Source organism: Mobula birostris, chromosome 25 (assembly GCF_030028105.1).
Source record: "Mobula birostris isolate sMobBir1 chromosome 25, sMobBir1.hap1, whole genome shotgun sequence".
Taxonomy (NCBI): Eukaryota; Metazoa; Chordata; class Chondrichthyes; order Myliobatiformes; family Myliobatidae; genus Mobula; species Mobula birostris.
Genome location: NC_092394.1, coordinates 16774877 through 16801722, shown reverse-complemented (window position 1 = coordinate 16801722; position 26846 = coordinate 16774877). Strand labels below are relative to the sequence as shown.

The following is a 26846-nucleotide window of genomic DNA, read 5'->3' as shown; positions in this document are numbered from 1 at the left end:
AAACCAGCTACAAGATGTCCAATCAAATTATTTTAGTATGTTTGGGTGACACAGGGAATCAACAGCCATCGTCTATATCCCATGTGCTGTATGAGCCGATTGGCTTGGGAGACCATCGGAGAGGATAGCTAAGAACCATCATGTAGAGTTAATCATGTGGACACCAAATTCCTTCCCTAAGTTTGGAAGGCCAATAGAGTTTTTATAACCTACTAGCTTTCTGTTCACTGGTACATACACTGAGTGGCCACTTTACTAGGGACCTCCTGTACCTAATAAAGTGGCCACTGAGTGTATGTTTGTGGTTTTCTGCTGCTGTAGCCCATCCACTTCAATTTTGAAGTGTTGAGCATTCAGGGACACTCTACTGCACACCAATGTTGTAACGCATGGTAATTTGAGTTACTGTCTCCTTCCTGTCAGCTTCAACCAGTCTGGACGTTCTGCTCTGACCTCTCTCATTAACACCATTCTCTGTGAACTAGACTCTAGAATTCCTAACCTGGGGTCCACGGAGCCCTTGCTAAATGGTATTGGCCCATGGCATAAAAAAGGTCGGGAACCCCTGCTCTGGAGACTGTTGTGCGTGAGGATCCTAGGATACTCAAACTACCCCATGTGGTACCAACAATCATTCCATGGCTAAAATCACACAGATCGCATTTCTTACCCATTCTAATTTCTTGATTGGACACAACATCAAAGGTTATGGGGAGAAGGCTGGGGAGTGGGGCTGAGGAATGGAAAAAAAGATCAGACAGGATTGAATGGTGGAGCAGACCCAATGGGCCAAATGGCCTAATTCTGCTTCTATGTCTTATGGTCTAATCAAATCAAATCAAGTTTAATTATCATTCAAATCATACATGGATACAGTCAAACGAGATAGCATTCCTCTGGGGCCAAGGTGAATAACATAGAGTACCAGGGGTGATTGATAAGTTTGTGGCTTAAGGTAGAAGGCGTCAATTTTAGAAAACCGAGCACATTTATTTTTCAACATAGTCCTCTCCTCCATGTGCACACTTAGTCCAGCGGTCATGGAGCATATGGATCCCTTCTTTGTAGAAGTGGTCCACAGCAGGGGTGATTGTTAAGTTCATGGCCTACGGTTGAAGGAGATGAGTTATTAACTTCAAACTTTCTGCATTATCACTCAGAGTTGAACTGCACGCGCATGTAACGAGAGTGTCTTTGACCTCCAGGTGGTCCACAGCAGGGGTGATTGATATGTTTGTGGCCTAAGGTAGAAGGAGATGAGTTATACAGCTCTCATTACATGCGCATGCAGTTCAACTCTTTGAAAATGCAGAAATTTTGAGGTTAATAACTCATCTCTTTCTACTTTAGGCCACGAACTTATCAATCACCCCTGCTGTGGACCACCTGGAGGTCCAAGATGCTGACTTCTACAAAGAAGGGATCCATATGCTCCATGACTGCTGGACTAAGTGGGTACATGTAGGAGAAATAAATGTGCTAGGTTTTCTAAAATTGACTCCTTCCACCTTAGGCCACGAACTTATCAATCACCCCTCGTACAGTCAAAATAGCAAGAGAGAAAAAAAACACATCTTTACAAAAGAAAACACATGTATAGTCCAAGACCCTGAGCAATATTCAAATTGATGGCAATCCAGCCTGTCATTCCACCAGCCAAACACTGGGGGGCAGCACCCAACTGAGCACGGATGCCACGTTACACCACCTCCACCGTCTCCTCACCTGGACTGCAGCAGCAGAGAAGCCCGTGGCTTGAGGTCTGGACCTCACTACAACAGAGGCCACGCTGCTGCCTCACCATCTGTCTCCCCACCAAACAAGGGGAACTGGCCTGCAGCATCTTATATTATCAGTGTCCAACAGAGTCTTGCAATCTAAAACGTGTATCTCATGGTTACACTGCACACTGCTTTCACACACCAATTCTGATGCAGGCCGCAACACAGTCTGCACCCAGGTCAGCACCTCTAAACCCTCTCTGGGCCGTTCACAGGCTTCTCCTTCTCCAACCCATCCCCCAACTCCTTTAACACCCCGGCTGGCTGCTCTGAACAATGAGCAGATCACTGATGCAGTAGACCTGCTGTACCCATAGTCCTTGGAGTCCAGTATAGTCTTACAATCATAAAACAAACACACTTTAAAAAGAAAAGTGCACCTTTGGTTGGCCCCTGAGAAGCCGCTGCATTCAAACGCACTGCCATCTTACCAGAAGTGATGTTGGGTCTGCACAACAACTGAACCTCTTGACCATGTCTGAATGCTTTTGTGTGATGAGTTACTGCCGCCTGATTGGCTGATGAGATATTTGCATTAATGAGCAGGTGTACCTAATAAAGTGGCCACTGGGTGTATGCCTCCTTTTAATTCCAGTTACATTTGATTAATTGAACCTAAGTTCACCAGTCACAGTGGTGGGTTCTGAATTCATGCGTTGGCATCATTGTCCATTCCTTGAGAGTACTCATCAGTAATTTGCCCACAAAGCTTTATCGTCTTCATTGATGCCACCTTTCATCTGGCAATCACTTGTGCTTCAGCAGAATTCTCTGCATGAATAAACAATTAGCAATATTTCTTTTATATGATGAAACATTTTTTTAAAAAAATGTCAGCTTAGGGGCGAGGCTTCCCTTATTCACATGTACTGGACATGCCCTAGCTTGGAAAAATACTGGAAAGATGTTTTCCAAACTCTATCCCATATACTTAATTATAATTTGGAACCTAACCCTTTGATTGCTCTTTTCAGCACCTCCGGAGGGGGGGACACGCACCTAAGTTCAACCAAACGTCGCACACTGTCTTTTGCCTCTCTGTTGGCCAGGCACGCAGTCTTGCTCAGGTGGAGGGACGCTGCCCCGCCCACCCACGCTCAGTGGCTCAGGGACATCATGTCCAGTCTACACCTTGAGAAGATCCATTATTCAATTCTCAACTCGGACATAAAGTTCAAAAAGGTGTGGGGACCCTTTCCTAAATATTTTCAGAATTCCCAGCCAAACTAAAGGTCCATCCTTTCTTCCTTTCCTCTGCACATAAATCCCTGACCTCCAGCATTTCCCGGTAAAATTCTACGGACTCAGACTTGTAAACATACAGCAGTCCCTGTATTAGGAAAATACACCTTCTCTATACCAATGCAGCTCTGTGGGGACAAAGGTTCTGTTTAACCCTTTTTGCTAATGCAATGATGGCTTGGAGATGGAGATTGGGAGGGGTGGTTCGGGGCAGGGAGACAACCAAAGCATGATTGTACTATGGGTGCATCTCTTTCATAGGTGTGAATTGTACATTTGATACATCTGTTATGCACGGCACAAACCTCCTTTATGCTAAGCTCTGTTTATTTAAAAAAAAACAATAAAAATATTTTTTTAAAATGTCAGCTTTATTTGTCACGTATACATGAAACTTCAGACCATAAGTGAAGTGCGTCATTTGCGACATGCTGGGGGCAGCCCGCTAGCGTCGCCACGCTTCGGGCACCAACATAGCTCTCCCACAACCCACAAACCTTAACCAGCAGTCCTTGGAATGTGGGAGGAAACGGGAGCACCCGGTGGAAACCCACACAGGCAGGGGGAAGGACGTACAAACTCCTTACCGACAGCGGTGGGAGTCGAACCCCGTTCAGTGATCACTGGTGCTGTAAAGGGATTCTGCTAACCGCTACGGTACCTCCCCACTCTGAATAACAATATTACTGTGTGCTGGCAAAATGGAGTAATGCTTTCCCCATAGCTTTTGGGTCTCGTTCCGTCCTCTGTATTGTACGTCTTACGGCAGTGTTATGGGCAGCCGTTGCTTTGTGGCAGGGTTCGAAGTGAATCAGATGAAGTTGTAGGCCGGATGCTGCTGAAGTCCCAGTCGTGGGGCAATCAAATGCAATTCGTAGTTATCGCACGTTAGTGGGTTGAAGGATGCATTACATATTCTGCGTGGGCTTTGAACAGATCTCAATAGGAGAAAGAACTTAAAGGAAAGTTTTTAATGTTTGCTGCTTCCCTTAAACCACAGAAATTTACTCCAAAACATTTATACTGTACGTGTGGTCTAGTGTGCATAGGAACTGTGTCCTGGGCTTCGCAGACACATCGAAAATTATGTTTGAAATTTTAAATACTTAATTCATTGCATATTCATACTTTAAGGTCTAACTTCATTTTTTATATAATTCTTTGTAATTAGGCATAAGGCCATAAGACATGGGAGTTGGGTTAGGCCATTCAGCCCATCGCGTCTGATCTGTCATTGCATCATGGCTGATTTCTTATCCCTCTCGACCCCATTCTCCTACCTTCTCCCTGTAACCTTTGATGCCCTGAACAATCAAGAACCTATCAACTTCAGCTTTAAATATAACTAATGACTTGGCCTCCACAGCCGTCTGTGACAATGAATTCTTTGAGAGAGTGGGTGATACCTTACCAGGTGCCCTCTGACTGTTAAAGCACTCTCATTGGCGTATTGGCCGAGATTTTTATATTCCGAGTGTAGGGAGGGAGTGGGATTTGAGCCCAGGCAAGAGCTCACCGGAATGGGCTGCAGCTGACACTGTGACAAAGCACTGCTTGTCACAGAAAGATGAAGCAATGCTCCTGAGAAACAGCTTCAGCAGCAAAGGAATGTGGCGAGCTCCTTCTGGGGGAGCAGAAAAGGTCCTTCTGTATTTGTGCCGAGCTGTTTCACATGGTACAGCCTAAACAAAACTTCCAAGCTGTGAGTGGCTTTAATGAATCACTAACACACTCAAAGTGCTGGATGAACTCAAGTAGGTCAGGCAGTGTCTATGGAGGGGAGTAAACGTTTCGGGACGAGACCCTTCATCAGGACTCATCAAACACATACGTATTGTGTCGTAACGTCGGCCAAACAGGGAGAAAATTCTCCACAAGCATCCACCAGCATCAACTGGCTGTAAAGCGGCCTGACCAACTGTCCCTACTCTCTACCCGTGAAGATCAAGGAGCACAAAATCAGCTGGGCATCAGTGAAAGTCATGGTGCAAGTGAACACGCAGCATGCGAGAGAATTCCGAGAAGTGAGGTTCTCTGCGAATAATTCTGTAAACGAACATGCCGACCTCGATCCTATTTATGAGCCGATGCGGGCAAAATTCCAGACCACAACGCACAAAGTTCACCACACAGCAAATCAGCGACGAGACTTCCTCTCCCTCATCACAACTGAGTTTCTGTAACGATGCCCAACTGGCTGATTGAAAAAGTATATAAAGACCAAGCATTTGGAGGACACGCCACAAACAACAGCGCACTGACAGTGTCTCCTCGCACGGTGACGGAATGTTTGCAAGTAAGTTGCCAAGATCGGAGATCAACTCAACCCAACTGTTACACTTCATTTTGCATTCTGCTATTGTTTTACCTTGTACTCCTTCAGTGCACTGTGCGATGCTCTGATCTGCATGAACAGTATACAAGACAAGCTTGTCACTGTATCTCAGTGCATGTGACAATAATAAACCAATTCCATTTCCAAGTCCAGTGCCCTGCAGACAGGGATGGATGGACAGAGATGGACAGATATACATGGAGCTAGATAGACTCTAGCATGGCACAGCATAGTGAAACTCTGTGGGGCTTTCAAGAATGATTCTTGCTTTGGCCACCATCACGGTCCTTTCCCTGCACTTAAGTAAAGATGTGGAGTGAGTAGTGGGCACAGTGATTGCTGTTTAATGAACATATTACCTGAGGGAGGGCACAAAGAAACAGGAGCTTAAACTTGTGTGTTGACATGCAAAAGAATAATTCACCCCTGAGAGCAAGTTCAGGCAAATAAGAGCCACCTCCACCTCCCTGTCATAAACTTACAAGGTTATTGCCCCTGGCTCTTCCTGTATATGAAGCAAATTAAAGCTGCCAATTCTTACTCAAAAACTTCTCCTGAGAGAAGGTGCTGTGCATTGGTCAGGTGATGATGAGATGCACATGAAGGATGGCATCTTTATACTTTATACTTTACACTTTATTGTCGCCAAACAATTGGTACTAGAACGTACAATCATCACAGCGATATTTGATTCTGCGCTTCCCACTCCCTGGATTATGAATATTAAATGTTAAAAATATTAAAAATAGTAAAAAAATAGTAAATATTAAAAATTTAAATTATAAATCATAAATAGAAAATAGAAAAATGGAAAGTAAGGTAGTGCAAAAAAACCGAGAGGCAGGTCGGGATATTTGGAGGGTCCGGCCCAGATCCGGGTCAGGATCCATTCAGCAGTCTTATCACAGTTGGAAAGAAGCTGTTCCCTAATCTGGCCGAAGGAGTCTTCATCTTCACCGTGGGAGGTGCATTCCAAGGTAAGTGTTTATTCACGTGTTGCAGGTAGGCACAAGGGATTCTGCAGATGCTGGAAATCTGGAGCAACACACGCAAAATGCTGGATGTGCTCTGCAGGTCAGGCAGCATCCATGGAGGGAAATAAGATTTCCGGCATCTGCAGAATCATTTGTGTCTATGATTTGATGCTGTGCTGAGACTTTGAGGAATGCCCATGTTTAACTCCACTCTTCGGCAGGAGTTTGGTGAGACCCTCTCTCACTGCTTTCCCTCTGTGATTTCTGCTGGTCTCTGGCTCTTCGAGCTTGCACTCTGCCCTCTTCATTCCCAGTTGTGATGAAAGGTCTCGGCCCAAAATGCCAACTGTTCATTTCCCTCCACGGATGCTGCCTGACCTGCTGAGTTCCTCCAGCATTTTGCACATGTCACTCAAGATCTCCAGCATCTGCAGAATCTCTTGTGCCTTGGACGAAGCTTGTGCTCTTTTCTCCGGAGTGATGGAAACAACTGAGTTCTTGTGAACTTCAGGTCCTCTACTGTCCTTGTGGGCGGGAAGGATTGTACGGATGGTGCTGAATCTCATTGGAGTTTGGGAGAATGAGGGGGGATCTCATTGAAACATAAAGGATTCTGAGGGGGCTTGATTGGGAAGATGCTGAAAGATAGTTCTCTTGTTGGCCCAGCGAGCCCACACTGCCCATGTGACCAATTAACCTACTAACCTGAACATCTTTGGAATGTGGGGCGGTATCAGAGCACCCGGAGGAAACCTGTGTGGTCACAGAGAGAATGCACGAATTCCTTACGGACAGTGGTGGGAAAAGAGCCTAGGTCGCTGGTTCTGCAATAGCATTACATTACCGTGTTTTCCTCAAAGGGCTGTGAACCCCAGATTCTCCTTTCCAGAGGGATGCTGAGGCTGACACATTAACACACTCATGGCTGGGACAGACATTTTGATCAATGGGGCTGCCAATGTTGACAGGGCAACGTGCAGAAAAAATAGGGCAAATTAATCTCAATCTCATTGAGTGAAGATATATAGACACTTTATTGATCTCAATATTAGAGAGAAGTAAGAAGAATAAATAAAAATAAGTTATCTTAAACAGTCCAATAGGAGAGGGTCATCACCTCCCCGGTTACAGGTTGAGTCGTTATAGAGCCTAATGGCCAAGGGTAAGAATGACCTCTTTGGAGCAGCGCAGTTGTCTTAGTCCATTACCAAAAGTGCTCCTCTATTCAGTCAGGGTGGCTTGCAGAGGGTGAGAAGCATAGCCCAGAATCTCCAGGATTTCCTGTTGGGACCTTTGTTCTACCACAACCTCCAGTGCGTCCAGTTTGACCCCTACGACAGAGCCAGCCTTTCTAGTCGGTTTACTGAGCCTACTGGCATCAGTTGTGTTGATGCCATTTCCCCCGGTACACCACTGAGTAGAAGATTGCACTGGCGACAACAGACTGGTAGAAAGTGTGAAGGAGAGGCCTGCACACTCTAAATGACCTCAGTTTCCTCAGGAAGTGAGTAACAGGCAGATTGCCTTCTGCTCCTGCTTTTGATGTTCTTATCCGATAGCCTCAGCGGGTTTGATATTTATTTGACTTCAGTTCCATACAGTCAATTCACATCTGTTCATAATAAAAATGTTTCCAAGTCGAGATTGACCTTTCACTGTCCAAATCCACCAGTTATAATCTTCTGAGCAGGGTACTGTAGATGCTGAAATCTGGAGCAGAAAATAATCTACTGGAAGAAAACAGTGGGACAGAAACGTGCTTTACCCGCCAAGTTCTTTTGGCAGGTTATCCGAGCATCCCTTGACCTTTCGGCAATGAATTGCAGTAACCTGCTCACACCATTATGTGGCACTTGAACAGAAGATTCAAATTTGGAGTCAGATTCAGATTAATTTATTTATCACATGTACATCGAAACATACAATGAAATGTGTTGTTTGCATTAATAAGCAACGCACACTAAGGATGTGATGGGAGCAGCCCGCAAGAATCTCTATGTCAGTGCCAACATAGCATGCCCATCATGTTTAGCAGGACAAACCCCTTTCCTCCCTCCCACCCGTACACACAGATAGACCTTCAACCCCTGGACAGGATGCCTCCAGACCTCCAGCCCCCAGAGGACTCGCAGACATCAGGCCTTCAAATTCCCTGGTGGACTCGCAGACTCACAGACCCAGGGATTCAGACATCAGGCCTCGCTTCCTGGGCTCTCTGACTTCAGTCTTTGAACTTTGAGCTTCAATTTTCAGTATCGCCTCCAGGGACTTGTCAGTGAGCAGTAAGTACACTTGAAGTGTATTCAAAAATAGCAGCAAAATGATTTGGAATGTGGTGAGAGATTGTAAAAGGCACTGGAGGTTGATGGGTTCTTGATTAGTAAGGGGGGGTGTCAAAGGACACAAGGTGAAATCAGGAGAACAGATTGCTGGGGATAATAAATCAGCCATGATGAAATGGTGCAGCAAACTTGAATGGCCTAATTCTGCTCTTATGGTCATCTATGAGCGCAAATATAGCATACTTAAAGCAGGCAATGATTACTTCTTGAAGTTTGGCATTCAGCAGACTATTTTTGCAGAATATTTTATACAAAACACTGGTTCCTGAACAATAAATTAAATGTGTGAATGAATTTGTCTCAGAATTGTGGGCCAGGAAGCAACCCTTCTCCTTTATGAATAATTCTATGGTGCTTTTAACTGAGAGCTTTGAATCAAACACTCTGCTGACTGGAGAGTGCTTTGGTTGTGAAAGACACCGCTTCACATTGGCTTCTCTTTTAGTGTTTCACAGAATGATGTTCCTCCTGGCACAGTCTGGTCATTGTGCTGAGGATGGACAACAGCCATTGTTGCTTCCAAGGAGGGGTCAACCTTCCTCAATGCCCACTGATGATTTAAGAAAATAAATCTCTGATCATTGTCAGCCGAGGGGAAAGGCAGTGTGGAAGTTTCTCCTTATGTGAACAAAAGTGCTCAGAAAAGAGCAGAGCATTCCTGCGAAGTGATTTATTTCACTCTGAGATGAAACAGATGTGCTGTAAAACAAAAACAGATCGTCCTGCATTTACAAATATTTTTAATATCCAATCAAATAGGCACAATGCCAATAATTATTGGCTGCCATGGTACCAGGGACCAGTCCACCTGTGCTTTTTCTTAATCTATTGACATTGTACTCTCAGTATTTATCCAAGGAGTTGGCATGCATCTATTCTGAGAAACATGGTTTCCTCTTTTAGTCAAGTACTACTTTTAGCTTCTTAACTATGCACTCACTACTGGCATTGAGTAATATTCATTGCACAAAAACATGGTATTCAGATCAAGAAGACCACGCCAAGGCTTATGTTCCAAATGAACCTCGAAGTAAATTTATTATAAAATTATGGATATGTCATCATATATTTCTCTGAGTTTTTTTTGCAAGCATTCACGGTAGAACAAAGAAATCCAATAGAATCAATGATAAATGACACACAAAGACTGACAAGTAACTGACGTGCAAAAGAAGACAAACTGTGCTAATGCAAAAAAAAAGTAAATAACAATGAGACCATAAGTTGTAGAGTCCTTGAGAGTGAGTCTGTAGGTTGTGGAATCAGTTCCGTGTTGAGCTGAGTGAAGTTATCCACAATGGTTCAAAAGCCTGAAGGTTGAAGGGTAATAACTGTTCCTGAACCTGGTAGTGTGGGTCTTCAGGCTCCTGTACTTCCTTCCCGATGGCAGCAAAGAAGAGAACATGGCCTGGATGGTGGAAGGTTCTCATCTAACCCCCTCAACCTTATCCAACCCCCTCAACAGAGACTCCTTATCCTACAGTCTACCTCCTTTTGAGTGATCCCACTCCACTTGGCTCGGCCACTACTGTGCCAGGCAGTTACAGATTCTCACCACTCTCCACGTCAAGGGGATGCTCGTGATTTCTCTGCTGGACTTGGCAGTGACAATGTTTGACTTATGGCGTTCTGTTCTGGGTTTGCTGGAAAATAGAAATATTTTCACTACGTGTACTGTACCATATCAGGCTCAAAATCTTAATCCCTCTACTTGGTCATGCTGATAAGGCTGAGGCTCAGCCTATGGTGTAACCTCTCAATTTGGCATCAGTGTTTCTTTCATGTTTTCCAAAGAATCCACATCTGTTTTATAACATAGAGCCAAGGACTGTTGTCAGTTCTCCAAACATTATCCAGCTGAGCATCTATTCAAGTTTAGCATAAATTGTGCTTTTTAAATCCCTCCCTCCGGGAATAAACTCTGCATTGAGTTTACTTACTTTAATGGCCTTGCTAACCTACATTGACATTCTTCAGATTCCACAGTTCAAAAACGTTTGGACCCCAGATGTACCGGTAAACTGACAGAGATTTATTGTCTTACTAGAAAAGGACATTACATGCAAATTATACACCAGGGATTTACCAACCCTGACAGTCATACCATTCCTAAATTGTGTTGGACAGATGATTGGTGCTGAAAGGTTGTTATTTCTTCCTCAGCCCTTTGATGTTTGACTTCTGTTTGACTTAAGTTTTCTCTGAGCTCATGGTAGTGCTAGATGTGGATCTGTTCCAGAAAGCGTTTTGCTCCTTCCTGTCTGTGCTGGCTGATGAGTCCGGAGCTCGAGCTTGGAGTTTAGGTTCTCCGTCATTGTCTTCAGCGAGTCCTGCGTTAATGCCAAAGACTGAAGCCTGAGCTTCGATTGGAAGTCCAGATAGAAGACCAAAGGTTGATCGGAAGTCTGGATCAAAGCCTGCACGTCGATCCGAAGTCCAGACGAAGAGGCCTGATTGCCGGAACACCGAGTCTGCGGGTCTCTGCGAGTCCACTGGGGAAGCCAAAGGCCCAATGTCTGCGAAACCACAAGTCCACTGGATGCAAGAGATGGCCAGTGCTGGGTTTAGAGGACCGCGTACGCGCGTGAGTGGGAAGGATGAACGGGGCTCGTTTTGATGCTGTTGTTTTGTCATTCGGTATGTTCCATGTTGATCTGCCGAACACAGTGGCCATGTTACCTTGGTGCTGGAATGTGCGGTGACACTTGCGGGCTGCCCCCAGCACATCCTTAAGTGCGCTGGTTGTTAACGCAAACGGCGCATTTCACTGTGTGTTTCAATGTAGATAAGATAAATACACCTGAATCTGAATTCTGTACGCCTTACATTATATGAGTAGGAGGGGACAAGAGGCTGGGGTTGTTCACAGATTCTTATCATAGACTTTGGATCCCAAGTCTGACACCCATTTCATTGTTCCACCATTGGCCCAGTTTTAGCTCAACCTTTATTTCTGCTAAACTAGTTATATTGTCTTGGTTGTTCCTTTGCAAGCATTGCTGCATCCTCAGAAGAAGAGAAACCCATGTTCACAATCTTATTAACCTCCTATTTTTCGGCATCTGGCTTAATTTATTATTTCTTAATACTCCTCCTTTTGTGCTATTTTGTATGAGGCCGCTCCCAGAGTACTGTGTGCAGTTCTGGTCTCCTTACTTGAGGAAGGATATACTGGCTTTGGAGGCGGTGCAGAGGAGGTTCACCAGGTGGATTCCAGAGATGAGGGGTTAGACTATGAGGAGAGATTGAGTCACCTGGGACTGTACTCGCTGGAATTCAGAAGAATGAGAGGAGATCTTATAGAAACATTTTAAATTATGAAAATAAGATAAGAGGCAGGAAAGTTGTTTCCACTGGTAGGTGAGACTAGAAATAGGGGACATTGCCTCAAGATTCTGGGAAGTAGATTTAGGACAGAGATGAGGAGGAACTGCTTTTCCCAGAGAGAGGTGAATCTGTGGAATTCTCTGCCGAATGAAGCAGTGGAGGCTACCTCAGTAAATATACAATAGACAAGGTTGGATAGATTTTTGCATAGTAGGGGAATTAAGGGTTATGGGGGAAAGGCAAGTAGGTGGAGATGAGCCAATGGCCAGATCAGCCCTGATCTTATTGAATGGCGGAGCGGGCTTGATTAGCCAGATGGCCGACTCCTGCTCCTATTTCTTAAATTTTTATATCTCCATTACTGAGATACTCTCTCCCTGAATTTTGGAATTATATTTCTGACTGAGTCCAGTTTTTTTTAAAATCAGAGGACGACAATAATGATTTCAGTGCTGATTCAAAGTATACAACTCTGAGATTATTCTTCTCCAGGTAGCCATGGCAACATGATTGTCAACCCCCAAACCCCCCTTCAGGAAATGCAACAAGGACATTGCCCCCGAATACCCCTCTCCCCGCACAAAAGAATGAACAAGTATGTAACAGGAACATCAACCCACCCTCAAAACCCTCCTCTCACACAAAATACAAAAATAACATTGGCCTCCAAAATCTCCCTCTCCCTGCACAAAGAAACTAACAAAAATACGCATCAAGAATATCGACCCCCAGACCCCACTTCCCTGCACAAAACGCCACAAGAACATCGACCCCCAAAACTCCCCCCGCATAAACATCGAGAAAGAATGGGAAAAAACACAAAATATAAAACATAAAGAGTGAAGAAGTCCACAGAACATAGTCCACATTATCCATATCCAAAAGCGCAGAAAAAATCTTTGCGGTACATCATTGACATGGATAGGCTTTTTCCATTGAGAGTGGGGGAGATTCAAACAAGAGGACATGAGTTGAGAGTTAAAGGGCAAAAGTTTAGGGGTAACATGAGGGGGAACTTCTTTACTCAGAGAGTGGTAGCTGTGTGGAATGAGCTTCCAGCAGAAATGGTTGAGGCAGGTTTGATGTTGTCATTTAAAGTAAAATTGGACAGCTATATGGACAGGAAAGGAATGAAGGGTTATGGGCCGAGTGCAGGTCGGTGGGACTAGGTGAGAGTAAGAGTTCGGCACGGACCAAAAGGGCCGAGATGGCCTGTTTCTGTGCTGTAATTGTTATATGATCTCCCACCATTGGGCAAACCTTTAACCCTCATAGCTATTTACCGATTAAATCACCCTAACCGGAATAGCCTAATTCAGTTTGTGATTTTCTATAATCACTACCAGCATTCAGGGCAGGAACCATCCCCCTCTTCCCCTTGGCTCCTATTTTGCCAACTATCAGGTTTTGACCCAGGCAAGATAAAGCTTGCCTAACTGTAGCTGGAATCAGAATCAATCAGGTTTATTATAACCACAAAATATTCTGCTGGAAAACTTGAGCAACACGCGCAGAGTACCGGAAGGAACTCGGCAAGTTAGGCAGCATCGACAGCGGGGATTAAACTGTCGACGTTTTGGGCCATTACTTGTGGTAACAATACAGAGCAAGATATTAAAAAAAATACTGCAAGTTACAATAAAAAATAAAATATATAGTGCAAAGGAGGAATCATAAATCAGTGTTCATGAGATCTTGGACTGTTCAGAAATTTGATGTGGAGGGGATGAAAGAGTGTGCACCTTCAAGCTCCTGGACCGATGGTGCATGTCCCAGATGGTGTGGGGCCTTAATAATGGATGCCGCCTTCTTCAAAGTTGTATTCGATGGCGGTGTGGCTTGCGCTCGTGATGGAGCTGACAAGAGTATATTGTCAGGGAAATGTGTATAGTTTAACATTGTATTTTGGGTTTTGTTTTCCCAATATTTATCTTTTTTAGTTGGAAATATTTATGCGTCAGGATTCCAGCACAACTCAAGTTAGTCATGAAAACAGCTGAAAAAATCTGAATTTAAAAAAAAAATAAACACTAGCAGATGAGGCAGCACCTGTGGAAAAAGAAACAGTGAAGTTTCAAGAGGACGACGCTCCATCGGAGTCTATTAATTGCTGGGGAAAGGAGTGATTCATTGCTCAGCCCGGCTTGGGGCTGAGGGGGCAGCAGCGCCTCCAGGCTCCCTCGGACTCACTGCCTTCACATCGCTTGCTGGGGAAAGCTGCCCCGTTACTCAGCCAGCGTAGGGGGCAGCAGCGGCGCTCTGCTCCCTCGAGCTGTCGGTCGCTGGAGCGGTACTCAGCCAGCCTAGGAAGCAGCAGCGGCGCTCGGCTCCCTCGAGCTGTCGGTCGCTGGAGCGGTACTCAGCCAGCCTAGGGGGCAGCAACGCCGGTGCCAGGCTGCTCGTCTCCCTCGAGCTGTCGGTCGCTGGAGCGGTACTCAGCCAGCCTAGGGGGCAGCAACGCCGGTGCCAGGCTGCTCGTCTCCCTCGAGCTGTCGGTCGCTGGAGCGGTACTCAGCCAGCCTAGGGGGCAGCAACGCCGGTGCCAGGCTGCTCGTCTCCCTCGAGCTGTCGGTCGCTGGAGCGGTACTCAGCCAGCCTAGGGGGCAGCAACGCCGGTGCCAGGCTGCTCGGCGTTGTTGGCGACAGGAGTTACGCGAACCTAGCGGTGAGTGATGGAGGGGTTCGGGGCCAGTGGCTATAAACCCTCTGAAAGGGCATGAGATTTCTTCGAGCCTTTATTAAATCGGGTGACAATGGATTTGCAAAAGCTCAGTATGTTTTTTATACTTTGACACGGGCATAACTTGAGCTCCTGCTCCATGCACCAGTGACCATGGGCAGGCATTGTAACTGCATGGCCCTGTCGATGAGTGCTCTTATTTATTGTGTACTCGTGTGTATTTAAGTAATGCCCGCGTCAGTTTCGACACAAACTATCCTTTAGCACTTGAAACGCTGCTAATATAGCTTCTCTCAACTAAAATGTGTCTCTGGTTTTATTTTAATTTAATGGAAGTTGACAGACATTAGTGACTGTTGGAGCTCTCTCTTTCTCTTATCATACTTCTGCAGTCTACTGAGAAAGAGGATGCCTCTATACCGCTCACCATACCGTTCTCGGGTGACAGAAGGAGGCTGATGTGGGAACCAGTTACCACGGCAGGTGTGTGGTTTGAGAGATCGTGTTCCTCTGCTGCTTGCATATTGCTCCTGTGTGCTCCCCGTGCATGGACTATTGATTCTTAATACCATTCTGAATATTCATGGTCAGGGATTCCCGAGAGGCTGGACACATTGCATTTTTTCCAGAAGACTGTGAGCACACCCCTGAATCCTTTCCTCTCTCCATCCCGGTGGGGCCCTCCTGAGGTTATGCAGGGATCTGTTCGTGTGAGCTGTTCATAACCTGCACAGTTTGCAAGGTGGAAGTATAAGGGTGAACTAAGTTCTCAGGTAGCAGAGGGCTGGTATCAGTGTATACGAAGGCAGTGGGTAAGAACGGGAAGGCAGATTACTATCTAAATGGAGTCAAGTTAGGAAAAGGGGAAGTACAACGAGATCTAGGTGTCCTTGTACATCAGTCACTGAAAGCAAGCATGCAGGTACAGCAGGCAGTGAAAAAAGCTAATGGCATGCTGGCCTTCATAACAAGGGGAATTGAATATAAGAGCAAAGAGGTCCTTCTGCAGCTGTACAGGGCCCTGGTGAGACCACACCTGGAGTATTGTGTGCAGTTTTGGTCTCCAAATTTGAGGAAGGACATTCTTGCTATTGAGGGAGTGCAGCATAGATTCACAAGGTTAATTCCCGGGATGGCGGGACTGTCATATGTTGAAAGATTGGAGCGACTGGGTTTGTATACACTGGAATTTAGAAGGCTGAGAGGGGATCTTATTGAAACATATAAGATTATTAAGGGATTGGACACGCTGCAGGCAGGAAGCATGTTCCCGCTGATGAGTGAGTCCAGAACCAGAGGCCACAGTTTAAGAATTAGGGGTAGGCCATTTAGAACGGAGTTGAGGAAAAACTTTTTCACCCAGAGAGTGATGGATATATGGAATGCTCTGCCCCAGAAGGCTGTGGAGGCCAAGTCTCTGGATGCTTTCAAAAAAGAGATGGATAGAGCTCTTAAAGATAGTGGAATCAAAGATTATGGGGATAAGGCAGGAACTGGATACTGATTGTGGATGATCAGCCATGATCACAGTGAATGGTGGTGCTGGCTCGAAGGGCCGAATGGCCTACTCCTGCATCTATTGTCTGTTGTCTCTCTGATAGTGCCAATTGAGTGCAATCTGGGCCTCACTGCTACAACGTTGGCCTGAGAAAGGAGACCCACGTTGGTTCACGTCCTTCTAATAGCGTTGGACGATTTTGTGAGGAATTATTGGTGGTATCTGTCAACTCTCTGGTGTCTTTTGTTGGTTGCACAAGTTTCAATCAAATCGGAGGGTAGGGATCGCTGCCCCCGTGTAGATTATTTTGTACTGGGTTTGAGGATCTGATCTTCATACTCCCTTTTCCTTGATGCTGCCTGGATTAGAGGGTGTGAACTATAAGGAGAGGTTGGACAAACTTGTGAGTTCCTCCAGCATTTTGTGTGTGTTGCTCAAGATTTCCAGCACCTGCAGAATCTCTTACGCCTTGGACAAATTTGTATTGTTATAGGCTGAAGAGAGACCAGATAGAAGTTTATAAAATTATGAGAAGTGTTGATAAAGTGGACAGAAAGAATCTTTTCCAAGAGAAGTGTCAAATACTAGAGGACATGTATTTAAAGTAAATTTATTATCAAAGTACATGTATTTCACTATATACAACCCTGAGACTCATTTTCCTGTGTAAATCTCTGGAGTAATAACTATAACAGAATCAATGAAAGATCACACCAACTTGGGTCTTCAAACAGTGTGTAAAAGACAACAAACTGTGCAAATACAAAAAGAAAAAAATTGCAAAAATATAAAAAGGAAAGATGTGAGAGAGAAAAGTTTAAAGGCGATATGAGGGGGTAGATTTTATTTTATACAGAGACTGGTAGGTGCCTGGAATGGGTTACCATGGGAAGTATGGAGGTAGATGTGATGGTATTGTTTATGAGCCTGGTAAATATGCAGGGAACAGACAGGTATGGATCACGTATAGGAAGAAGAGCTTTAGTTTAATTTGGCATTGTTTTCAGTGTAGACATTTTGTGCTGACGGTCCTGTTCCTTTGCTATGTTCCGACATCTGCGGGGAAGAAGAATCACTGTGAAGTATTAGAGATTTTCAGGAGATCCAGACTCTCTTGCATGCTTATTGCTAGACTGGAGAGACCACAAATGACATAAAACGTGGTTTAGTACCTTTATGACTTTTCACAGTGCCCATGCTCTGTTTAAACATAGCTTTGCCTTGTAAGAGGCAGAGTAACTAAGTCTTTTAATTGATGCCAAGTTTTATAAAGAGTGCAATTACCCTATAAAGGGAAGTATGTATTCATACAATTTATTTTAAAATTTCATTTTTTAAAGAAATATTTCTTTTTTAAAGGTTTCGACATTATGATTTCCAGTACGTCTCCTTGATCAAGCCATTGTGATTTGAGCTGTTATTTTGAATACTGAAAAAATAATTTCTGAAAATGGAGTGGGGTGAGTTTAACCTAAGTTTTCTTCTGGTCCGTGTTTTGTATTGATTCTTCTGCAGCTTTAGATGAGCCTGAGGGATATCTGCTGCAAACCTGTCACTAAGTGCTGAAACAAACTTGTTTGTCGTTATTGGGAAGTTGGAGAAAGTAATTATACAATCTCTAGTGAATAAATTAATAGAATACACTCAGTGGCCACCTTTTTAGGTATTGAGGTGGAACCCAGTGTTGTCTTCAGCTGCTGTAACCCATCCACTTCAAGATTCAATGTGTTATATGTTCAAAGACACTCTTCACTGTTGTAACACGTGGTTATTTGAATTACTGTCACCTACCTGTCAGCTTGAACCAGTCTGGCCATTCTCCTCTAACTTCTCTGATTAACAAGACATATTCGCCCCAGCATTGCCGCTCATTGGATGTCTGATGTTTCTCGCACCGTTTTCCATAAGCTCTACAGACATTAGAGAATTTACTTCAATTTCCCCTTCACAAATTGAATTCCAGTTCACGACAACTTGTCATTCTCATTTAATGTGCTTCCTCATTTAATACCTGGGCCTTTTGCCAATCACTGTAATTTCTTCCTTGATCCCTTATGCAAAAAAAGTGACAAAAACCTATGTACTCCTGCAGATATTGAATTTGTTCTTCTCCCCACCCTTCAGTCTATGCCCCCCTGTCACAGTCCATTCCCAAAGACACTGCTGTGTTGTTCTGAAGTATTGTCATCGCTTCAGTGTCTCCTCCTAGGGAGTTATAACAGTAGTCCGTATTTATGAAGCACCCTTAACATAAGATACCCCTACGCCCTTCATGAGAGAATTACAAACAAAATTTGACAAGTTTCACTTACGAGGTCTTCCTGTAACTATAATGGAGAGCACACTTGGGAGTGTCACATGCAGTTTTGTATTGTTACTTACAGAGAAGTATATTTTCATTGCTGGTAGTTCAGAGAGGTTCACTCGGTTGATTCCTTGCTGGAAGGATTTGCTTTAGAACCTTTTTTACGTCGTGGACCAATAACATCAAGTGAGGGGCCTGTGGACCCTAGACTGGGAACCTCTGCTTCACATTAAACAGGTTGGGCTATGCTGAGTAGAGTTTTGAAGAGTGAGAAATGATCGTATTGAATAATGTAGAATTTTAGAGGAACTTGACAAGATATATGCCTAGACCTTTTCTCTCATACGCAATCTGATCACACTCCAATTAAGTTCTGCACTTGGTTGGGTCAAACTACTGCAGTTTGTTTTATGAAGGTATATTTTGAACAACTGTAAAATATTTGTTGAAAATGCCTGCATTGTAACTTGAAAATCTATATCAAGATTCATTAGAAACTGAAATGTCAATTTTCCAATAGACTTTAAGTTGATGATTTTCCTGATTAGATGCAGATATAAAAATTAAATTGTCTTTTAAATAATTTGTTTTGCATTTTACATGAGCCTTTCAGAATAATGAAGTTTTAATATAAATATAGTCAAAAGGGCAAACTGCTAGTTGAAGCACTTTGCAGTCAACAGTGAGATTCGGTGACTGTTTCTCAATTGTCTTTCTATTAGAGCTTATTATTTAAACCCTTAACATCTTAAAATAGATAATGAAAGGCAGATCAAACGATCATCACAACATTAAATACCGCACAATATTTTAGCTGATGACTTCTTTCTCCTGTGAATAATCATTTACTTATGTCAAAATTCACTCTTAACTACTTAATTCTCCACCGTAAATTTGAAAATCAATTTAATTGGAATAGAATGTAAAACAATGTAAAAATAATGATTTCATGCATTGAATGTTATTTATTAAAAACTCTTAAACCTATGCTGACTTTACCTTTGACTAATACTATATTCATTAAACACACGTTTATTTATTTAAATCTGATATGTGGCATTTGCACTTCTTGAACTCCACTTATTCACTGTACAGAGTTATCACTTACAATTTTACTGTGCTGTTATACCTCCTAAGGGGCTGTGGCTGCACTATTTGTTCAAAGTTCAAAGTTCAAAGGAAATTTTATTATCAGAGAACATACAGATCTCACCACATACAACCCTGAGATTCATTTTCCTGTGGGCATACTCAGCAAATCTATAGAATAGTAACTTTTACAGGATCAATTAAAAATCAACTAGAGTGCAGACAACAACAAACCATGCAAATGCAAATATAAATAAATAGCAATAAATAATTATTGCATGAAATAACAAGATAAAGAGTCCTTAAAGTTAGATCATTGGTTGTGGGAACATCTCAGTGCATGGGCAAGTGGAAATAGTTATCTCCTTTTGTCCAAGAGCCTGGTGGTTCTGATGTATTTGAGTATTCCTGCTGGTAAATTTATGTATTTTATTGCAAACACTCCTAAACTGCTGGTCAAATGTTATAATTATACATGGGTTTTGTAGGTATTGAGAACTGCACACTTCCTCATCAGTGAGTTAGCCATGTAGTTGCCATGTCAGTTTCTCTGCACTTCCCCACTGTGGCCACTTCGGTCCAAGCTCTCAAATTGCCTCCTTGAACTTCTCCAGCATGCTCTCTTTCTCGAACTCTTCCTGAAAACCTACTTCTTTGATTAAGCTGCTGCTCACCTAAAATCCCAACATAGCTTTGTGTCATCTTTTACTTAAACCACATTAGGATGCTTTTAATGGAGTAAGCAAATGCAGTTGGCTTAAACTTAAAAAAAAACCTTAATTATTACTGTATTGAGTAATTGGGAATTGTTCTGGTTTTATAGGGTCCTGGATTTGTTGTGAGAAGATGGCAGTCCTCCATGGTGGCTTTCTGTTGGCTGAGAAGAAAAGTCAACATGGAACGCTTTTGGAAATGAAGAAATCTGATTGGCCTACCTTAGGAAAACCCATTGTTTGTGCTGTGCAAGAAATCTGTATCAATGAGGCAGATGTGGTGCAGGGTCCTGGACAAACAAAGCTGTGGCAGGAGAAAGTGCTGGCACTTGTGTGGGCAAAGCTGCTGAATTCTAATGCAAATGAAGCTAGCATGAAGGAGAAGGTAAATTCCGATGCCGAGAGTGACCGGAGATGGAAGGAAGACCTCTTCTTTTCCGCAGAAGGCATGATTCCTGAGATCAATCACACTGTGCTGTTTGAGCTGGTAAAATCATTGAGGGCTGCTGAAGACTTTGTTAAATTGCTGTCCGCATTACCCGCAGACACATGCCGCCTGGAGATGACCCGTTTTCTGGATCACGTTCTTGACGACACTTCTGATGAAGATGTGGGAGTCTTTCTGGATGTATGGTGGGAACTGCTGAAGGTGAATGAAGGGCAGAGGGATGAAATTGCTCAAACATTTGGAGATGAGGTTAAAAAGTACCTGGCACGATCAGCTGATGAATTCTGCCGTTCGCCGAAAAGGCTCAAACTAGATCCTGATATTCCTTTGCTCCCTCCAGTGAGCTTGCCTGGATCCTCGGGCGACCTGTCCATCCCTCCTCTGTTTCTAGATGGACTCAAGCAGATGAAAGCTCATGTAACACAGTATGTTTATAAATGTTCTGCTATAGTAAAACTAATAGACACTTTATGCAGGTCCCTGCTTCCTGATGGTGGTGTTGAGCTGCCCACTGAGGTGTATTTGCAGAAACTTTCCAGTCTGATTGTGTTAGGTAATCCCTTGGTCCAACCATTTCCAGTTACTACAGATTTCATCTCGATTGTAAAAAAGTCAGAGAGGGAACTGAGAGCCTCCTACCAAAAGTCTGCGTTCCAATTGCCACAGGGTGAATTAGCTCCAGGGGTTGAATTACTTGCAGACATCTTCCAGTCGTGGGCACCTGAAATCCAAACTGAGCTGGAGAATGACACTGTGAGCGGACGCCTTGCTTTGTATAGAACAGTCGAAAGTTTGAAATACCTAAATCAAGTCTGCCCCTTGTTTCAAAATTGCGAGGTGGTTCCTCAAAATACAAAGGAAATTCTATCTGATTTAGTACTGAGTTCATCTTCCTTTGTCCAGAAGTTTGATTCCTGCATATTGCCAGATGATGCCGCTACTGTAGATAAAGTGAAGATGTCTGCGGCTTTAACAATAATTGATAGTAGAATGGAACGGTTTGAAGAGATAAGAGAGATATTTGTGTCAACTCCCAGCTGGGCTTTTTCAGAGTGCGGCTGGCTCGAATGTCTTGAAAGGAATAAAGAGATTTATCAAAGCACTGTTTTAGTTTTGAAGTTAGCTGGAACACTTACCGATAGGTCCCCTTGTGCGACCACTGAACCATCAAAAGTCAAACGATTGAAGAATGTGATTTTGGATTGCCTGTCTGCGCTCCCAGTCGCAGACAAAAATAAAGCCCTCTTGGGAGTACTGTCTGCCTATGGTGGCAAGGGCCTCTGTAGAGACAGAGGAGTAGTGAAGAATTGGTTTGAGGAAGAGGTGAACATGGTGTTCAATTGTATTACCCAGAGTGAGGCAGTAAATAGCATTGATAAAGCTGTGACTGCTGTTGTTAGGGTTGCTTTTTTAAATCCAGAAGCCACCCTGCAGAAAATGTGCCACTTGGCCGCCGTGAATCTGGGTGCTCACAAGCTTTTTGGCCAGATCCTGAAGAACCTACCAGCACTGTCTTGCAAGGACGATCAGTCCTCAGAAGGGCGAAATATTTTGGCAAAGTGTCTTTTGGAAGTTAGCTTTGACAGCCTCACCAGCGCCAAGGAGGAACACCAGTTTCTTGAGTTCCTGACATTGCTGATGGAACCTGCAGAGGTCGTTGATCAAGAACCCCCAATTCCACTTCTCCAGCCCGCACATGTTGTGAAGATGTTTGTTCTTCCTTACTTGACAGGAGGAGACTCCAAGATCGTGTTTCCTCTCAGGGTTCTTAACAGTGCTTTAAAACTGTCTGCGACTGACGACGGAACCAAGGAGCACTGGCTACTCGGCTGCTGCCCATTTCCTCTCATCTATGCCCTTTCTCAGCTCCTGGACAGCTGCATCTTGTGCTGGGAGGACCATAGTACTAAGGCATCCGATCATGTTTCAATAGAAACAAAAGCTCTCCTAACTGAGACGTTGGGAATGGTGTGTGATGCAGTTGAACAGATAATTTCTGTAAATCCGGATATGTGGTCAACTTCTGTTTGTTGGCTGTACAGGGAAACCGAACATTTGGACTGGACTGTGCGCCTTTGGTTAAAAAGCATCTTTGGGGGACATTTTAAATATGAGGTACCTGCCACGTTGTTTGAGGTGTGTGACCTTTCTGATGATGGTTGGTCACCACTCAACCTCCCACAGTATGGTCCAGGTACTGGGCTCCTGGCCTGGATGGAGTGTTGTTGTGTTTCCACACACATGATGGAGCAGATGTTGTCCCATCTAGTAATTGATGCAAAAAATGATGAGGAAGTCAACATGTTCACCAAGGGCTTTCTAATTGCGCTGATCCAGCTCCTGCCGTGGTGCAGTTCAGGTGAATGGAAACGTCTCAACCACGTTGTGAAGAGCCTTCTACAGCGCGAATTACTTCATGTGCCGTTTACTCTGGAATACGTTCATTACTTGCCGCTGCTTAACCTCCGGCCTTTTGCGCATCACTTGCAGTTCTCTCAGCTCCTGCTCCGAGCCTTTCAGCTGATCTGCAGTTGTAGCTGCTCTGACTGGCTTCCGACATCAGGGTGGAAGTACGTAGCACGGCAGTGTGCCAGCAGCGTGTCAGACATTTTAGAGTCGGTGAAGTGCAAACTCAAAGGACTTGCGGCTCAGAATGTTGATGGGAATCAAGAAGCCAGCTTTGTGATTGTGCAACTTTTTTGTCACGTAATTCATATTATGGTGATGATGCCCTCTGGGACCTCTGATTCTCTGTATTATGTATCCTTGGAGCTGCTTTCTCAGTATGAGACCCTGATGTTGGCCAATACCTCTACTACTGGGTTACTTAAGAAGATCAATGAAAAACACTTCCTCCATTCCATTGCAGAGAATCTGGTCAGTGAAGAACAGCGTTCAGTTTTACTACAGAAAATCAGTAAAATATGCTGAGCTGACTTCAGTGGTAATTTGGTTATCATAGTGCTTGCCATTGTTATATTTGATCAAAATAAAACAGATGTTTTTTTTAATCCTACCTTTGCCATTTACAAGATGCGTGTTCTCTTGGTCTGCACTGTTCTTCAAAAGAAACTACAAGTTGCCTGAGAAGGATAGCTATTTTTTTCCATTTATGGTAGTGTCAATCTGTTACTAGCTGTCATCTAGAGATCATATTGAAACTTCAAAACCCAGAAACTGCTTTGGGTGATAGGTAAATGTTTCATAGGTTTGTAGAGTTACACAACGTGGAAATGACTCACAAACAAGAGAAAATCTGCAGGTGCTGGAAGTCCTGATGAAGGGTCTCAGCCCAAAGCATCAACTGTTTACTCTTTTCCATAGATGCTGCCTGGCCTGCTGAGTTCCTCCAGCATTGTGTGTGTTGCATGAAAATTGCTCAATTCGTCCATGTTGAGCAGGTTGCCTATTTAAGATAATCTCATTGGCCCATGTACTATGATTTGACCCATATACCTTTAAACCTTTCCTGTCTGTGTATCTGTCCAAATGTCTTTTAAAAGGCAATACTTGTTCCTCCCACTGTCTACCGCTTTCTCTGGCAGCTCATTCCATAGATCCACCACCCTGTGTGTGGGAAAAACTCACACCAAAGATTCCCTTGAAATTTCTCACTTGTCATCTTAAGCCTATGCCCTCAAGTTATAGTCTTCACTAAACTGTTCTCTCTCACCAACCCCACCCTAGCTCTGTGCAATGCTGGATAGTTTAAGAAGATTCCAGTCACAAACAGAGCTATCATTTCATACAGCTTAAGTCAGCAACTTTCCAGTAAAATGGACCTTCCCTGCAAATGGAATTCAAAGTGCACAATTCATTTAGTTTAGGGTGGCCTTTTTGACCCTTCAAATATTTCTTTTTGATTCTTTAAACATTATAGTCTTCCGATCTTTTACATTGCTGACACATTTGAAAACACGACCTTATCTCAAAACATTCTTGCAGTTCTCATCCTCTAAAGTTCTTACCATCTTTTGAAAGCTTCCTTAAAACTTATGTACCCAACTGCATTTACCATCATTCAACATGGCTCAGCCAGGAGCTGTCACTATGTTGGACAGCACAGTAGCGCAGCAGGTTGTGTAGCTGCTGCACAGTTCCAACAACCTGGGATGCCCTAACCCGCATCTCCTCCATTTCCCGCACTTCGGCCCTCACCCCATCCTCCCGCCACCCCAACAGGGACAGAGTTCCCTTTGTCCTCACCTACCACTCCACCAGCCTCCGGATCCAGCACATTATCATCCGCAACTTCTGCCACTTTCAACAGGACCCCATCACTAAGCACATCTTTCCCTCTCCGCCCCCTCCGCTTTCCGCAGGGATCGGTCCCTCCGCGACTCCCTGATCCATACGTCCCTCCCCACGGATCTCCCACCCGGCACTGTAAGCGTAAGTGCTACACCTGTCCCTACACCTCCTCTCTTGCCACCATTCAGGGCCCCAAACAGTCCTTCCAGGTGAGGCAACACTTCACTTGTGAGTCTGTTGGGGTCATCTATTGCATCCGGTGCTCCCGGTGCGGCCTTCTCTACATCGGTGGAACCCGACGCAGATTGGGGGACCGCTTCGTCGAGCACCTCCGCTCTGTCCACCAAAACAGACAGGATCTCCTGGTTGCCACCCACTTCAACTTTGCTTCCCATTCCCATTCAGATATGTCCATACATGGCCTCCTCTACTGCCATGATGAGGCTAAACTCAGGTTGGAGGAACAACACCTCATATACCATCTAGGTAGTCTCCAGCCCCTTGGTATGAACATAGAATTCTCCAACTTCCAGTAATTCCCTCCCCCTCCCTTCCCCTATCCCTATTTCACTCTGCCCCCTCCCCCAGCTGCCTATCACCTCCCTCATGGTTCCGCCTTCTTCTACTACCCATTGTGTTTTCCCCTATTTCTTCTTCACCTTTCCTGCCTATCCCCTCCCTGCTTCCCGTCCCCCAGCCCTTTGTCTTTCCCCTTACTGGTTTTTCACCTGGCACCTACCAGCCTTCTCCTTCCCACCCTCCCCCACCTTCTTTATAGGGCCTCTGCCCCTTCCCTCTTCAGTCCTGACGAAGGGTTCCAGCCCGAAATGTTGACTGATCGTTTTCACAGATGCTGCCCGACTTGCTGAGTTCCTCCAGCGTGTTGTGAGTGTTGCTTTGACCCCAGCATCTGCAGAGTATTTTGTGTCCAACAACCTGGGTGCTGTCTATGTGGACTTTGCAAGTTTTCACTATGAAAGCATGGATTTCCAAATGTGTCTTGATTTCCATAAACATCCTAAAGATATGTTATCGATAGGATAGTTGATTGCTGTAAATCCCTCCCAGTGGTTGGATACCATCTCCTGGGAGAATTACAGTTGAATCTCCCTGAACTTGAAGTACATCAAGTTTCATACTCTTATGAGCAAATATAATAGCAGGTGATTTAATAGCAACAATGATATTGTTTACTTAAATATCTTGAGTCCAAAAATATTTCAATTGAATTAGGTACTTACAATAATAGCACATTGTAGCCGACATAACACTACTGAACGTTAAAGCGGGTTTCTTGGGACAAAGCTTCTGAGGATAGCGAATCCAGACACCAAAGATTAGTTTTGTGAGGGTTGACTCTGTGGGTAAACAGATATCCTAAATACTGCTAGACATACCAATATGCCATAGTGTGCTAAGTGACAATATGCGTCTGGTCTGGAACTTACTTTGAATCTTTATCACGGTTTAAAGGGTGAAGCCAATAATGTAAGAGCTGATGGCCTTTGGCTAGACTTAAAACCAGATCGAAGAAAATACTCTTGGACAGTTTGAGGCATGAATGTAGTGGCTCGTTCATTTACCGTGGTTCAGAGTAAGGGTTGGCTATGATGAGGAGATTATTTGTGGAGAAAGAGAGAGCCATCAAAACATTCAGTCAAGAGGAAACAACAGTGAAGAACACATTTGGAAGTTTTTTGAATATAACATGGTAAGGGAAATATATCTGACCCACTCAAAAGCTACTGAGATTTCATATGAATCGTCAGTTTTCCTAAAATAGCATTCTTATCTTAGAGAAGACCAATAAAGTGACCATTCCCTAAATAGGTTGATTAGAATAGTGCAGGTTATAAATACA

At 44.0% G+C, this 26846-nt stretch overlaps 1 protein-coding gene and 1 long non-coding RNA gene across 5 annotated transcripts; one reads left to right on the top strand and one right to left on the bottom strand.

Annotated features, from left to right (window-relative positions):
• Nucleotides 1-5256: 5256 nt before the first annotated feature.
• gemin4 (gem (nuclear organelle) associated protein 4) lies at nt 5257-23750 on the top strand. Of its 3 annotated transcripts, XM_072243035.1 has the most exons (4): nt 14593-14666; nt 15074-15164; nt 17539-17639; nt 20397-23750. In XM_072243035.1, exons 3-4 carry the CDS (start codon nt 17630-17632, stop codon nt 23663-23665), a joined length of 3279 nt encoding a protein of 1092 aa, XP_072099136.1. In that variant the 5' UTR covers nt 14593-14666; nt 15074-15164; nt 17539-17629; the 3' UTR covers nt 23666-23750. The 3 variants fall into 3 exon arrangements, with proteins under 3 accessions (XP_072099138.1, XP_072099136.1, XP_072099137.1); XM_072243037.1 differs by lacking the exons at nt 14593-14666; nt 15074-15164 and adding an exon at nt 5257-5319; XM_072243036.1 differs by lacking the exon at nt 15074-15164 and having other exon boundaries at nt 14631-14666.
• Nucleotides 16821-26571, bottom strand: LOC140187587 (uncharacterized). Of its 2 annotated transcripts, none has more exons than XR_011883119.1 (3): nt 26227-26571; nt 17971-18089; nt 16821-17312 (listed from the first exon to the last, which is right to left on the bottom strand). It is a non-coding gene; the product is annotated as an uncharacterized lncRNA (long non-coding RNA). The 2 variants fall into 2 exon arrangements; XR_011883118.1 differs by lacking the exon at nt 26227-26571 and adding an exon at nt 20996-23228.
• Between the last annotated feature and the right edge of the window lie 275 nt (nt 26572-26846).